We start from the raw sequence: 15,815 nt of genomic DNA on the forward strand, positions 1-15,815 counted from the left end.
AGAGCGTTGAATTCTCTGAGACACTTAGATTTTATTATACCTTCATCCCATGTCATGCTCAGGAATTTTCTTATGTGCTTGTTTTCTAATATGATACCTGTGGTGAAGGGCTGCTGAAGTTCCTGTAAGACTTGGACCAATTAATATTGACACGTTGGGGGTTCAAGAAACAGGCAGGTTTTAAAGAAACCTGAAGAAAGAACCTAAAGAAACCAAGCTGCATTTAAGATAATATGATATTAATGACGTAAAGGGAAACTTCAAGAGAGGGAGCTATTAATAAAATGTTTCAACCACCATTTCCTGCAGGGGACATTTAAATATAAAAGACTGTATCGTAATTTACAATGTTCTTGTCAGTAAATAGCAGCAGCTATGACAAGCTACCTGTTAGCTCTCCTGCTCTCTCTAATTGCTGTTATCCTACCCCCGAGATGTAAGTACTCCTCTAAGGATAAAATATCCAAATTCCTACTTCCTCTGGATAATGTGTAACATAATTGCACTTATGTTGCATTTCAGATGGCTGCACGGACATTATTGGAGGACACAAAGTGCGTCCTCATTCCTGGCCTTGTATGGCTGCTATCCAGACAAAGAATTCAACTGTGTGTGGAGGAGCTCTTGTGGGAAAGCAATGGGTTTTGACAGCAGCGCATTGTGAGTAAGTATCTTATACTGGGGCGATTTTAACTCTTCATTGAGGTGGGGCATGGCGTGCAAGCCTGTAAGTAAAGAAAAGTGGTTATTGATTTCTTAAGAATTGTTAAAAGCTGCAGTTCTCTCACTAAACTGATCTAAGAACTTGTCATTCTGTTTTAAGTTGTTTTGTAAACTACTGATCTGCATTGTGTACAGTTACCTTCATTAGTCAGATCCTGCCAGTGTTACAGGATACAGACTGTGCTGATAGAAGACCCAATTCATTATTTGTGCATCTGAAACAGCAGCATCTTAGAGACAGGGATATATTCCAAAGTGCTTTAAACAAATCTTACCTGTGTGCCTGGGACTGAGCCTCAAAACACCCTGAGAGATGAAGCTGAATTAGATGGAAACATGATTCCTCCCATTTTAAGTGACCTGGGCTCAGAAAAACTGAATGTCAGTCATGACTATGACAAGAAGCCTTGTCCTTTTGACAAGTCAAATGTGAGCACAAGCACCCCTCTCTCAGGTGGGGTACCCCAAGGCTGGCACAGCTGTTGAACAGCTGGCTCAGGGTGAGAAGGACATCTACTGTTCACATTAGGAAGTAAAATGCCCATGCTTTTGCTGAAATATTTTCTAAATCATATTTTAGTTTTCCATTTTTTTTCTGTATTTGAGTAACTAAAAGCAAACCAATCACAATAAACCTGTGCAAGTCTGACCTCCTCAAACACAGTGTGGGCAGCTCAGCCAGCCTTCTTCCATCAGTTAGTCTGAAATAGCAGACACAGCTCCTTCTTTCTAAGTGAATTTGACTTCCACACTTCAGCTGAATCAGGTTTGGTTGCATTTCTTGTAAGGGTAGAACAGCATGTGCTGTTTTGAACATTTACAAAACAAAAGCCAAGCCTTCCTCTTTGGAATGAAGGGATTTTTTGATGGGAGCTGGTCTCTCACTCTTGAGTCAATGGGTTAGAGATATCCAGTTATGGTTATAAAAATTCAGATTTGGGAGCTATTCAGTGGAAAGGGCACTGGCTGTATCTGGTCCTGTGGAGAGGACAGCTCTGGTCACTGGTTTGGTTTTCTAACAAGCACATCGGTTTGGGCTAACTTTGAGTCTGTCACTGCGACAAAGTGAAACAATATCTGTCTGGTCTCCTTCTCCTGAGCTGTGTGATGATGCCCATGCAAAACCCACCCACCCCTAGTCTATGTCTAGACTTTTCTTAGCAGGTGCAATTGCAGTGCATGTAAGCCTTCCTAACTAAGGAATATTATGCGATAATCACTTCTGAAATAATTTTTGTCTTAGATAAAGTAGCATGAATCCAGCAACATGAATTTCTGTGTGGCCTGCAAGCAACCTATCAGAGACCTGGATGAAGTTGCAGTGGGTTTTTTTGTTTTTTTTTTTTTCCTCCCAAGCTTCTCTGTATGCAGAGTGGCCGATTGCCTGGGCTTTCTGCAAGTCCAGCAGTTGCACCTCTGTTGGGGATGATACATGAAAGAGTCCCAGGGATGGAGTTTTGTGAGTCTTATAACATTCTCACTGTGTAAGTGTGCTTCATAGATAAAAAAAGAAATTTTTAGGATCCAGCACTGCCTTTGCAGCTATTTTCACAAGCAAACATTCACATACAAATAAATGAATTGTATCTTTCAGTGAGACATGCAGCTAGAATGAAGAAAATAACTTTTTTTTTTGTTTGGATTGATAAAGTCTTTGTTCTGGCTTGAATAAGTTGTCCTGTATGTAGTGAGATTGTGTTCTGAAGATGAAGCACAGGAAACCAGTAGTATGTCTTCTGGCAATGTCACCTTACTGGGCTGCATTAAGTTTAGCAAGGCAAAATGAAGAAAGACAAACTCTAATAAATACATTTCTGATAATACTCAGAGAGCTTGGGGGAGAGGAAGATTTGTGGGAGGCTTAACTCTTTCTGCTTATTAGCAGGAACTGGACATATAACTCTCTTTGGGTCTTGGGAGTTTCCCTTTTTAATATTCACTATAGGGGTGTCTTGAGTTAGGCAACACCCATCCTTCTTCCTTAATGGGCTGAATCCTGTATTTAGTGAAGTTAAGGACAAAACTTTTGTTAATATTAAAGATGTCCACTTTAGTAGAGCACTTACCTGTATGCATAATGCTCAGAATGAGTACTGAGTATTGATATATGTACTGACATCCCACTGATGTCAGCAAGACAACCTACATGCTATTATTAATCAGGCATGTTTCAGGCCTTTGCAGGATTAGGTCCTAAGTCCAAAGGAGACCATTAAAAGATTAATGAAAGGCATCAGCACCAGCAGTCCTTGTGCAAGGGACTCTCCTTAAAAAGCCAGTAGGCTTTTTCATGAAATTAATTCAAAAATCTGGAAATCCCTGAAGGTCAGCTATAACACCATTATTTCACCAAACTAGATTTACAGTAAAGAAATGTTACTTTGTAGAGGAAATTACAAGCTCATGTCAAAACATCGAAATGAACAATATCCTTCCCTATGTTTTAATCATGTTGTTGTAAAATGAAATTGTGAGTATTATGTTACATGTCTTTTGATTATCTTGAGACATGTTGCTCAGTTCCAGTAGTGACCTTCTCTCCCTGTACTTTCTTTAAATTACAGATTGAACAAATCAGAAGTTAGAGTTGTTCTTGGAGCCCATCAAGCATCCATAGCTGAAAAAGAACAGCAGATATTTAAGGTTATGCACTACTTTCCTAATCCTCAGTTTGGCAGGTCTTCCAAGGAAAATGATATAATGCTCCTCAAGGTATTGTGTTAATTCCTGTTGTATTATTATAAGAGGAATTTTGCTGATGATTGTTTTGGCTATTCTTTGATATCGAAGAGTACATTGTTTAGATAGCTTAACAATATCACAGAACACCCTGCTTTTAGTTGTACTAATCCAGATAAAGTTACAGGATCACTGGCACTGTGAGCAGGGATGACATTTCAAGCCCATTCCGTGCTCTAAAACTCTCTTTAACCCACTCACTGCAGCAACCCCTCCAAAACCCCAAAACACATTCTTTAGTAATTTTTCAAAGGCAGTGCTGAAGTGATGTATGCAATGGAGTCTGGGTCACAGCTGTATCCCAAAGGGATACCTTATGCTGGACTAAGCAAAAATGGCGATGAAACTTACCGTTAATTATTTGGGGTAACCACATAAAGTAAAAGTATGGATAATACAGGACATAGATTAATTCATCTCTAGGAGCACAGAGTAGTCACATAGTGAAGAAAGCTCAGGACGCTGCGGAATGAAGCATGGAAAGATATCCTCGCCAACATCATCGTCCTGAATGCCAAAGTGCGGCAGGGCTGTAAGAATTTCCTGCATACCAGCTCCTGCTCAGCCTGGCTCATGCCTCATGTGTCCCTGCACTGAGAACTCCGTTAGTCCAGTGCTGAGATTGACATAGAGGCAGCCATGGGTGTTTTGAATAGGGGGAGGGCAGTCTCTATGCCGGAAACCTGTAGATGGTCAAATGGTTCTGGAGGACATTCTTCCTGGAACCAGCAGTTTCAGTGCTGATCCGAAGTCCTTGAGAAAGATAAGACTTGTACATCATCTTGCCTATACCTTTAGAAATATCATGACTTCAGTACGATGCCTAAGAAATCTTGGATGGATCTTTATTCAGGCTACGCTTTAATGTTAGGCCTGTGATAATGAAGAAATAGCTTTATGTGAAATATCAATATGTATATTTAAAATAATTGACTAGGTACTGTGTATTATGAATATTACCACACTTCTGAAATAATTGGTGGAATTATGTGGAAAAGGAAGTGATGACTTGAACCTGATTTCTAATGTTTAGATGGTATCACCAGTTTGGTATGACAATGACACAGGGAGGAAACTAGCAGTGTCCCTTTCTGGAACTAGCTGGACCATTTACAGACGTCTGTGCCCCCACCGACTTATCACTGCCCAAGCGTGAGAGGCTCCTTCCCCCAGATGTTAGTGACTCACTAACTACTCTCCATCTGCTTCATTGCAAAGGCAGACAGGTTCATTTCACTGGCTTCTCCTGTGGCCACCAGCAACTTATCAGGAGCACCAGGTTATTTGTGAACACAATAACAACATGGATTGCTAGAAATTAGTATTTCTAGAGCTGAAAGTTACAACTCTGTTCCAGAATGACATGGATACCATAAAATCCTTTGTCTCAATTTGACACAGGAGCAGGGATAGCGTTAGCACCAGGGCTCACCTCCCATCTCTACAGTTCTGCTGTAATGCAGTCCTAAGTGACTTGGGATAAACTTTCCATTTTGGAAATTCCCACCAGCACTGACGATAATAAACAGTAAGGATTTTTTGGATGAACTTGTGATTTGCTGGAGTGCCTTTTTTAAAAGGTATAAAGCCAGAATCGTTTAACTGACAACCATTCAGCAACATGTATTGACAGCCTGTGAAATGAATCATGGTGCGGTGATCGTGTGTAAAACAGAAAATGTCTGTTCAGTAGCTGTGAGCCCTTACCAAGCACGTTGAGGATATGTGTTAGTGTTTTGCTATGTTTTCATTTGCAGGCTTAAATTACTGAAGGATGAATCTGTCAGGTAAAGGCCAACAAAACACAGACAGTTCGGATCATTTATGCCTTTTGAATCTCTCAGAGCAAAAACTTGGCAGTCTGAAGAGTTCAAGACCTCATTTTCCCCCAATTATGCCACTGCTGTCATGTCTAATTGGTTATAGCTTTTGTTTTCATCTTTGTTACTGGGTACATTGCACTGTGCTTTGAGACCTTTCTGTGTGTCAGTCAAGCACAGAGTCTGATTTCAATACAGAAGTTCAGTGGCAAGTGAGGTTCTCAAATAGGATATAGACCCAACAGCCTAACTCCTGTGCAGGTTTTTAATTTCCTACTATAATCAATGGGAAGCTAGGCTTGAACTCACTACTGCTGCCATAGATAGGGGATTGCTATACAGACACCAAGAAAATTCTTTTGGATTTGCAAAAGGGCAATTAAGCTCAGGATCAGTTCCTAAATATTGAAAAGTGATTTATAAGGAAAGTACTGGTAAAATGAAACTAAATGCCAATTGAAACTACATTATACTTTCCTTCCTTTCTGCATGAGAAAGCATTTTTTTTTCTTCTTTTTTCCAGCTGAATGGTATTGCAAAGCTGAATAAATTTGTGCAACTTTTGCCTCTGCCTGACTCTTATGAAGATATCAAACCTGGCACAACGTGCAAGGTGGCTGGCTGGGGAGTCACATCAAAATGTGGAAAGCCATCAAAATATCTTCGGAAAACAACTCTTGAAATTGTTGGTAGAAAAAGCTGTGAGAGCAAATATGGAAGTTATGCAAAAATAACCAGCAACATGTTGTGTGCTATAGGGAAAAATAAATTTTCCAAGGGAGATGCTTGCCAGGTAAGAAGCAAAGTTACAAAGAGGAGGGGATGTGCTTTGAACAATGGTTCCCTTTTCACTGGGAACAAAGGAGTGCTAGACACTTAATGAGGCTGACCAGATTCACAGTGATTTTAACCACATTTGTAAGAGACTTTATTGCTGTGAAAAAGAAGCGTTAAAACTTCGAGTAGTTTTAACTACTCGAATGTACACAATGTACACAACAAGATGGAGAGTGTGGGAATTTGAGTCTTGGATTATCTCAGTTAACTTCAGGTGCATTTCTTTAGCTAAGGTGCTCTCCTTAGGCACCACCTGTAGTTATCAGAGAAAAAGAACTTTCAGGGTCTCAATCATCTGATCCTTTCCAGATGTCAACATCTGAATAGCACAGAATTAACTGTACACTCAAAAGTGCTGTTTGGATCTTGCTTTTGGTGTCTTCTGTGCTGAGTCCAGAAAAGCCAATTGCTAAAGAAGTGAGAATTAATCTATACCAACAATAAAAATATACCTTTTGAAATAGAATTATGATAGCACTGTGCTGGTCTACAACATTTACATCAAAGGCTCCCTCAGGCTTTAAAAGCAACGTCTCCTTATACCTCACCCCACTCCCATGAAGTGATGTAAGCCAACTGGTCCATTTCATAGGTTGGAACAGATTAGAAGCAGTTTTCCAAACGTGCTTATGCACTGCAGCTGGCACTGCATGCTTCTCTGGAGAGCAACAAACACACATTAATAGTTACTTCTATTTTGTGTTCTAGGGCGATTCAGGTGGGCCGTTAATCTGTGCCGGTCAATACAGTGGGATTGTTTCTTTTGGAAAAGAATGTGGAAGTAGACACATGCCTGGAGTTTACACACGACTGACTGAAAAATATATTGACTGGATTAAAAAAATAATTTCCCTTCACAGCGATCCATGAGACAGGCAAGACAGTTTTAATGAATACTGTGCTGTGCATTAGAACTAGGTGCTGCTGCTTTAGTGCGCCACCTTTAAATAGTACCTCCCAACTTCACAGCTTTACTAACACCACCACAGCTTTATGAGAACAGTTCAAAATGTTCCCCTTTGTACAGATAACATGTTTACTCATCTTGATACTGACTTTAGTAGGAAACTGCCCCTTAGATAACACAATTTCATAGAATCATAGAATCATTTAGATTGGAAAAGACCTCTAAGATGATCGAGTCCAACCGTCGACCCAACACCACCATGCCCACTAAACCATGTCCCTAAGCGCCTCATCTACCCGTCTTTTAAATACTTCCAGGGATGGTGACTCAACCACCTCCCTGGGCAGCCTGTTCCAATGTTTAACCACTCTTTCAGTAAAGAAATTTTTCCTTACATCCAATCTAAACGTCCCCGGGCACAACTTGAGGCCATTTCCTCTCATCCTATCGCTAGTTTTTTGTCCAATTTGTATTGGACTTCACCTTACTTCTTAGTGTGATAGGAAAGTACTGCTCACCTTATTGTGCCTGGGATGAGGCAACATTTTTGAATGTGTACTTACAGAAAAAATCAATTTCAGACTGATAGTGAATGAGATGTCTGCTGAATGAGAAAAAACAGAACAAAAGCTTTAAGTGTTCAAATATTTTGCTGTGATGTTTTTCAAAACCAAATACTTCAATTCTCCATTACTAAATATTTATTTAACTAAATTCATTTTCAAAGAGATAAAGTATTAAACAGATAAACACTTTTCCAATTAATCTTCCATTATGAGATAGAAAAAAATAATTTTCTCTTTTTTCCTAGATTATTTACCCAATTTTTGGTTTTTTTGGTGATCAAATAAACAAAATAATAATCTCTTCTCACAGCTTGGTTCATGATCTCACGCTTTCAGTGAATGGTCTGTTGAAAAAAGAATAAATACTGATTTTAATGGGAGTTATTATTCTTCTCTAACACAGTGCCTATCTAACATCTGTCAAAACAAACAGGAATTTTGCTATGGATTTCAACAGACTTCTACTAACAGAAGGACCTGCTGTGTTTCTGAAGATGCCTGTGGTTAGCTTGGTGTATTCCCATTATCTTCCAAATATCCTCGAGGTCTTTTTTTGCCAGCAGTTTAGAAGTGACCATCTGCAGGGTTTCTCTGCTTCTTTGGTTATTGCATTAATATGTACTGAATACTGTAAACCTTGGGACGCTGCAGAGGCATGAATAAATAACTCCAACACATCAACATACTGGCTGTGATTATTGACCAGCAGCCGTGTCACTGCGCTGAGCAGAGCAAGCCCTGTCTCATAAAGGCTGTGTGGATAAAGGAGCAAACGGACACTGCAAAGCTGGGTTGGTAGTTGGCCATGGTGCAGTAAAACCTGCTGATGTGGTGTATGGGGACTTGATGCAATTCTCACTGAAGGTCGGGGGAAGACCTTAAAAGATGCCAGTAAGAACTGGCTCGGGCCTGGAACACAGACAGAAACTGGGAAAAACTGGGGAAAAAAAGGGGAAGCGATGTCAAAGTGGAAAGAATAATATACTGCTGTTAACGCTTTTCACCTGGGGGTCTCAGAGGATGTTGCAAACACAAATTAGTCCCTTCTACCTTTGTAAGGTGAACGACAGCAAGGATATTCTTCTGCCTGTCCCACGGGAGACTTTTCACATTCCGCAGCCCAGTAACAACTAATTGGTGTTTAACCTCTCAGAGGCAAAGATTTCACTTGCGCTGTTCATGTGAACAGTGGCTGTATCTCAGTCACTGATGGGAAATAATGAGTGATAGAGTCTGGAAACCATAACCCAGCAGGTTAATTCCAGTTCAGATATTGGGCTTTGTGTGTGTGTGATCTCCTCTAATGACTTTACTTCATTTACAGCATCTTTTTTTCTTTTATGGGTGATGTAGCAGGTGTTACTGCCAGCCCCCCAGGGCACCACCAGGCCTGACTGCCCCTGCCCAGCCCCTGGGGCTCCCCCATGGCACAGGATCCATGTCAACCCCCAGGGTCACCCGCCCCTGGCCCAGCAACGCCGCAGCAGGGCCGGTCTCCAGCTCCCCTCAGCCTGGCCCTGCTCCACCATGGGCCCTGCTGAGCCGGGCCTACCCACAGGCTGATATCCCGGCCTGTCCTTGGCCTGTTCTCAGGGAGGTACAGGAACAGTGAGCCGAGCAGTAACCTTGACTCATTTTCTGTCCATCCTGAGGCAAGCAGCATCTTTATTCCCTCCACATGCAACAGGAGGGAAGTCTTTGCTAGCGTTGAAATCCCTGTGTCTTGAGAGACTGCCTGCCCATCCACCCCTCTGGGTGAGGGGCAGTCTGGGTCACGGAGCGTGGTAGGAGTTTTGCAGTGGGGCTGCAAAATGCCCCGCAGTTCTGCATTTTATTACCACCCGTGAAAGCACATGGTCGAAGGATGACTGGTTCTGCAGCCGGAGGTCCAGGAAAAGGGGAGTATTGGCTAAACAAGGTGACCACCGGTATCACTCACTGCTGAAACCACTGCTGGGCTGGTTCTCAGAACTGAGCTGAAAACAGGAAAGCCACAGACAGTAGCTCCAGGTACGTTACAATTTTACAATAACAGACACCCACAAAGCCTGACAAAATTAAGCTAGAAACGCATTCTTACTAGACTGAGAGGAGCTCATATTCAGCAGAGTTTACTGTAGATCCCAGTTGTTCCCAGCACAGCATTTGCAATTCCACTTTCCTTCAGTAAGAGAAATCTAGTCTTTTGTCTTTTAACCTGTCATGCTTCAACACTAATCTCTAGGTGCCTGTGAAGTGTCCCCTTGCACATTACCTCCCAGTTTCCAAATACTGGCTTCCTGTACCAGACCAGCTCTCCCATACTATCTGTTTTTATCTTTACTGGAAATTTCTGAGTGGATTTGAAGGAGTCCTGCCCCGGGAATCCTTCTGCCCTTGGCCAGGGCTGGGCTCCTATCTACGCTTGCACTTTGCAGCTTGGTCTCTGCTGAGTTGACTTCTCTGTCAGACATTTGCATCTATCTCTGTTTTTACTGAGGTCTTTTAGATAAGCAATATTTCTTAAGGATTATTTGTTGAGAAGTCTGACTTGCTTATCACCTGTCACATAGTTTGGGCACGGAGAGCAGCCCCTAAGGTTGACCAGACCAGGCAAAGACACGACATATGGCACTGACGTGATGTATGGTGCTGATGTAGAGCATATGGTGCTGACATACGGCTGACAGCTCTCCATCCAATAGAGAGGGCTGACAACTTGTATTCACACATCACACAGGGATGCAGATACCAGTTAGCTTTAGTCCTTATGTTCATTCTGCCCTTGTACTGGGCTGTAGTGGCTGATGTTTTGTACTTGTTTGGCCGTACATCTAATGCACTGTATGTTCATTGTGGGAATCTTTTTTTTTTTTTAAACAAACTTCTAGTTCTCAGTACAGAGGGTGGCATTATCTATTGTCAACAACTGTTGTTTCCTGAAAGTATGGTGGTACATTTGGAGCATGGATTGCCTACACAGCTCCTAGTCAAAGTCTTTGTTTCATCTTCTGACTACAGAACTGCCCGCCTGTCTAGCAAGCTGTAAAAATAACCTTCCTTTTGGGCAACTCAGTCTGACATCAGGAAGAAACATTTAGAAAACAGAATTAAAACAAAGCAAGCCATCAGATTTTCAAGATAATTTTCTTGGATACTTGCCAAAGAGAAATAAAGATAAACTCAGAAGACTCCTTCAAAGTCTGAATAGATCAGTTCACCATAGTCAGACAAATTACAGCAAGTCATTTTGTTACAGTCTGTTACATCTTTTAATTATGATTTACTAGTTTCCAAAATTTATCCTCATCTCATTAATGATCTGGCAGATGGTTCAGATACCTCCATACCAATATGTTTATAACCCCACAATCATCTGATGAAGCTATTTTTGGATTAACTAATAATATTTAATAATCAATATCTAGCAGATTGCAAGTAGGTTAAATTTAACTGTAGTCCAATTCAGGGTGGCATCAGTTGCTTCAAAGCCATTGAAATCAGCTATGAAATGTGCATTGAAAGTCAGCCACTAATTTCACAAAGAGTCATCGAGTCTAAAAGCTGTACCAAGACCCACATCCTTGCCATGACAAAGAGGAAACCACAGAAAGATGAGCAAAAAAGCCCTTTAATGAAAAATAGAACAGAAACTTACAGATCTTAGCTACTTCCAAAGGCACAGATTGGATTCAATGTATAAACAATGGAGTTTCACAGGGTTCATTCTTATGTACATTTGTTTGTAAAAAGCAAGAAACTTTGCCCTATTAACACACTCTCACAAAACGTTTATTTCAAGAAAATAGCAAACCTCTCTGCAGCCACATATAAAATTAAGACAAGCAATAATTGAAACAGTGACAACATCAGTAAATGAAAAAAAATAAATGTTACTTTAATCACTCTTAATCACTGCTGTCATAAAAAAATACTAGTCATGAGTATTTAATTACCATTTCCATTTAAATGAATAAATGGCACATGGTTGTTGGTTTAAGTTATCTTGAAACAATGTAGAGGATGTTACCTATCAGGATGTACTGTCCAGGTTCCTTGGAACATCCCTATCTCAAGCTGTCACAAACAAAGCCGCATCACACGTCTTTTCAGCCCCCTTGCTACCAGATAAAAGCAGCTGCATGAAAAGAAGTGGGAGCTCTGGACTAGTGTGTTTGCAAAACCCCTGACATTTTCAGATGGCAATGGACCACACTGACAGTGATGTGGCTTTCACTGATTAAATTCTGGCGCATGCACATCCTGTGCCAAAAGCCACAGTCCTGTCCTAGCACTGGTCTTAACAGAGTTCAAGTAACAAATGGTCACACTCAACACACGATTTTTCTTTGAACTGAGGCTTCAGGCATGCTGATGGAGCACTGTGGAGAAACTTGCACTACTTCCTTTCACTGGGGATCATGAGAGGCCCCATCTTCCAAGGTGATCCAGCCAGATCTTGTCAACAAATTCCTAGTATGTACAATCCACATCATAATGAAAAGAATAATGTGGAGGCAGCAACTATACTTGCAACACTAAAGAACTCACACACACGGAGACAGAAGATAAACTTGCTGATATTGCTGCATAGTTCATTTTCTTCCTGCAGTATTTCAAAGGGATGGGTTCTAACTGCAAGTTTTCTTGGGGATGCCTCTACACTAAAACATGAGTACGTGAGAACATGAGTGTGCTTAGAAGTGTGATACAGGGGGCTATGGTGCTCATGATTCAAGGTACACCAACTTCAGAAGCTATCACCTCTATAGCCAGAGGGGAGTGGTGTTTGTGCTCCTCCAGGAGCGGAAACGGGTGGTTTGAGTTAACTTGCTAGCCTGTGAATTAGTTTGTGGAGCTCATTGTGAAATGAGACTTTGCTGCGGCAGCAATCAGCAAGGCAGCGCCACCGTGAGATTTGACAGGGAGTGCACATCAGAGCCCTGAATTACTAAACAAAGTTAATTTGTGTATTCTGTCTTATGAACAATGGTGTTGATCTTATCGGGTGGTCTCGGCCTCATTATGCAGAAATATTGAGAGTATCTGCATGAGGTAAGAGCACAGCTGGTGATAAGATAACGAAAGAAATAGACTCAGTTTTAACAGGATATTTAAAGTGTTTCTCTTCCTTGCCTATGCACCCAGTTACTGAAGTCAGGATTGCGGTAATGATATTGATATTCGTACTTGGGACCATGGTTTTCAGAAGGGTTTGTTATTCCACCAGCTGTGTTGGGTTGGATTTTCCCCTTCTCATGATGCTTGATTCTAGCTTAGCCATCCCGGGCAGTATTCATCTGCCTAGCCAAACACTGCTGGTGACTCTGGGTGGGTTTCAATGGGCACAGCCAGTGGTTCGTAAGTCCTGTTTCAGGCACTTATCTTAGGCAATAGACAAACAAAAAAATCCTTTCCCTCTATGTTGATTGTAGAAAACAGACTTATTTACTACCAATGCTTCATAAAGTGAAAAAACATTTTTCATTTTATAAAACAGAAAAAGCCACTAAAGCCAGAACTGAAGATACTATTGCCCAATTCTGGCCCAACTGGCCTGATGGGATGCACATCAGGGAATATCTTGTGTACCACATCTTTGGGGGCTCTTTCCTACTGTCCACAACCATCTATAGGTGACCTTCCTCTTGGTTCCATTTCCAGCTTCTTGACAGGCAGGATGAGATACTTACCCAGCACTCAGCCAGCATTTGTAGTCTGTAACATTATAAGCCAACCCTTGACACAGTGAAGAGGATCCATAATACGGCATGGGGGGCAATTCGAACATAGGATTGGGGGCTGAGCAGTAACTATCTGATTTTAATTAAATCATCTAAGAAAGTATATCTGATTGTGAACTATTTCAGAAATTCTGCTTGCTTAAATAGTTTATTCTATCAGGGACAGGAAACATCTAAAATAACCAGTCAGTCAATAATAATAACCAACACGTCAGTCTATGGCAATTCAGAAGATAAAGCAAAAGAGAAGAATATGCCAGTATGGAGAAATCACGTATTCAGCCTGTCAGATTCATAATCTAGGAGAATAGCTGCAGCTTTGAATGATTTACTCAAATTTTTTTCAAGCATTTGTTTTAAAGGATTAAGCTTCTGGGCATTTGATTAAATGACTGAAAATTAACATCAGGGTTTTGATCAAATAATTAAGGTTGATCTATGAATAAAATAAAAGAGCAATACAACTCACCACATTTTATTTCATTCTCTCAGATATGCTGAATGGATATAAATGCATATAAATTATCAAATTTCTGAGTAAGAACACAAGGTTGTGTTCTGCACTTGTAACACTGCTTAGTTATAAGACCGCTTTTAGCAATATATTAAGAAAGTTGAAAATAATAAGATACGAACTAAAACAGATTTGGAAGCGATTGGGCTGTTTTTAGGTTTATGGCTTATAATTTGAAGTGTTCTGGCAGTTTTGTTGCTTAATGAAATACAAACTTATCACAGGCAATATGCAGCTGTTACCCCTCATTGCTTTCTATTTAGAGCTTGTTTGCAAACATTCCTTTCCTTACTTTGAGTAAAAAACACACACAAAAAGCTTTGAACTGGCTTTGGTTTCTTTACAGCAGAGAAGATCATAGCACATTGAAAGTATTGTGTGAAATCGTGAATTGTGAATTTGCCACTGAAATGAGTCGCAAAGCATTTATGTCATTTACGTCGGCGTTCACCTACAATATGTGTACCCTAGGAAAAAAAAAAGTATTCAAATATTTGAAAATACAGCCATATGATTGATGAGGCAAAGGACAAAGGATGTAGGAAGCACGTGCATACATGAAAATCCTGTTGACGCCCTGGGGAAACAAATGGGCCTGTGCTAGATCCCTCCAAGTGCATTGTTCTGGGAGACCTTGACTGGTGTCTCCTCTTTTCATGGAAGCCAAGATATTAATTCAATTCATGTCCAAACCTGTTCACTGAAGCAGATACCAATTGCATATATCATAGAAATGCCTGAATACCAACTGTCAAAAGTCTCCTTGATGAAGACTCTGCACCAGTTAGCCCAAAGTCTCAAAGAGGCTTCAGTCTGGATAGACAAGATGGACAGAATGTGAGGATTGTGAACAAGAGAAAGCAATAAAGATGGGCTAAAGGGATACAGGCTTGTCCCACTCTTATTTTTAGGGCGCATTTTGTGCCTGGCATAGGTAGACTTGTGAAGAATAAAGCTGCATATACATCAAAGGGAGAGAGAGGACATTTAAATAAAGGGATGAAAATGTCGGCAGTGAAGAAAAACAGCGTAATGAGGCCTAAGGGTGGGCTGGAGAGATTGTGTGGCAGAGAAGCCAGGATAAAACAGGCACTCATCCTAAGGAAAGAAAGTGTGTGTAACACTGCAGAAAATTCTTTAATAGTTCCATTGGTGTCCTTGCACCTTTGGCTGGCTCTTCCCTGAAGTTTTATTACCTCGGAGATGCTGAAGTCCTCTTGTGTCCTTTCTGGGATAATCTAATTATTCTGGAAGGTGTTTATGCTTAAAGATGGGTGCTTATGAAAAGGAAGAGAGATTTCTTCTTAAAGAAAAATGACGATTGATATAAGTTTGATCATTTTGCTTATCTAAATTAATTAGTTCAAATTGGTTTTTCTCTGCCAATGGAAAGTTATTATCCTGGTGATATTGCAAAGAATACATGGAAATATTAGCTCTTGAGGATACCTAACCTGAACTCAAACAGCTCAACATTTCATACATATGACCACAGATTTTCTTGTTAGCAACCCATGGAGTAAAACAAGAGCTGCGCTTTTAATAGCTTTGTCATTCATTACAGGAAATAGCTACTTAGTCAAGTCTAAACTATATATAAAGCATAGCTAAAACTTTTGCAGAAATGTCATAAGATAATAGCACTCCTTAATTGCAACAAGGTTTTCAAAAACATGTTTTAGTACAGAAAAGTAGAAATCACATTAATATTTAAGATATGGTTCTATTCCCATAAGTGTCTATAGAGATGTCATGTTTTTTTTCTTAAAGAGCAGAGATCAAAATCAGCTTGAGTTGCAAGTAAAACAACACTCCCCAGCCATCCTAAAATATTTGATTCTAAAATTTATACCTAGGATTTGAAAACCAAATGGTGCACTTTGAGATTCTGCACAGGTACCAAGAACAAACATTTCTCAAATAGGATTTTGGCTTAGTCATCAGGGGCTGATAGAGTCAGAGTACAATTACTATTCGCATTGAGTA

The 15,815-nt window shown here is 40.4% G+C and overlaps 1 protein-coding gene across 1 annotated transcript; it reads left to right on the plus strand.

The window, feature by feature from the left end:
* Positions 1-375: 375 nt before the first annotated feature.
* Positions 376-6,989, plus strand: LOC103919445 (granzyme A-like). The gene is made up of 5 exons (XM_009326952.1): positions 376-436; positions 523-664; positions 3,288-3,435; positions 5,806-6,075; positions 6,828-6,989. Exons 1-5 carry the CDS (start codon positions 376-378, stop codon positions 6,987-6,989), a joined length of 783 nt encoding a protein of 260 aa, XP_009325227.1.
* Positions 6,990-15,815: the final 8,826 nt, after the last annotated feature.

Source organism: Pygoscelis adeliae, unplaced genomic scaffold (assembly GCF_000699105.1).
Source record: "Pygoscelis adeliae isolate BGI_AS28 unplaced genomic scaffold, ASM69910v1 Scaffold116, whole genome shotgun sequence".
NCBI classification, from domain to species: domain Eukaryota; kingdom Metazoa; phylum Chordata; class Aves; order Sphenisciformes; family Spheniscidae; genus Pygoscelis; species Pygoscelis adeliae.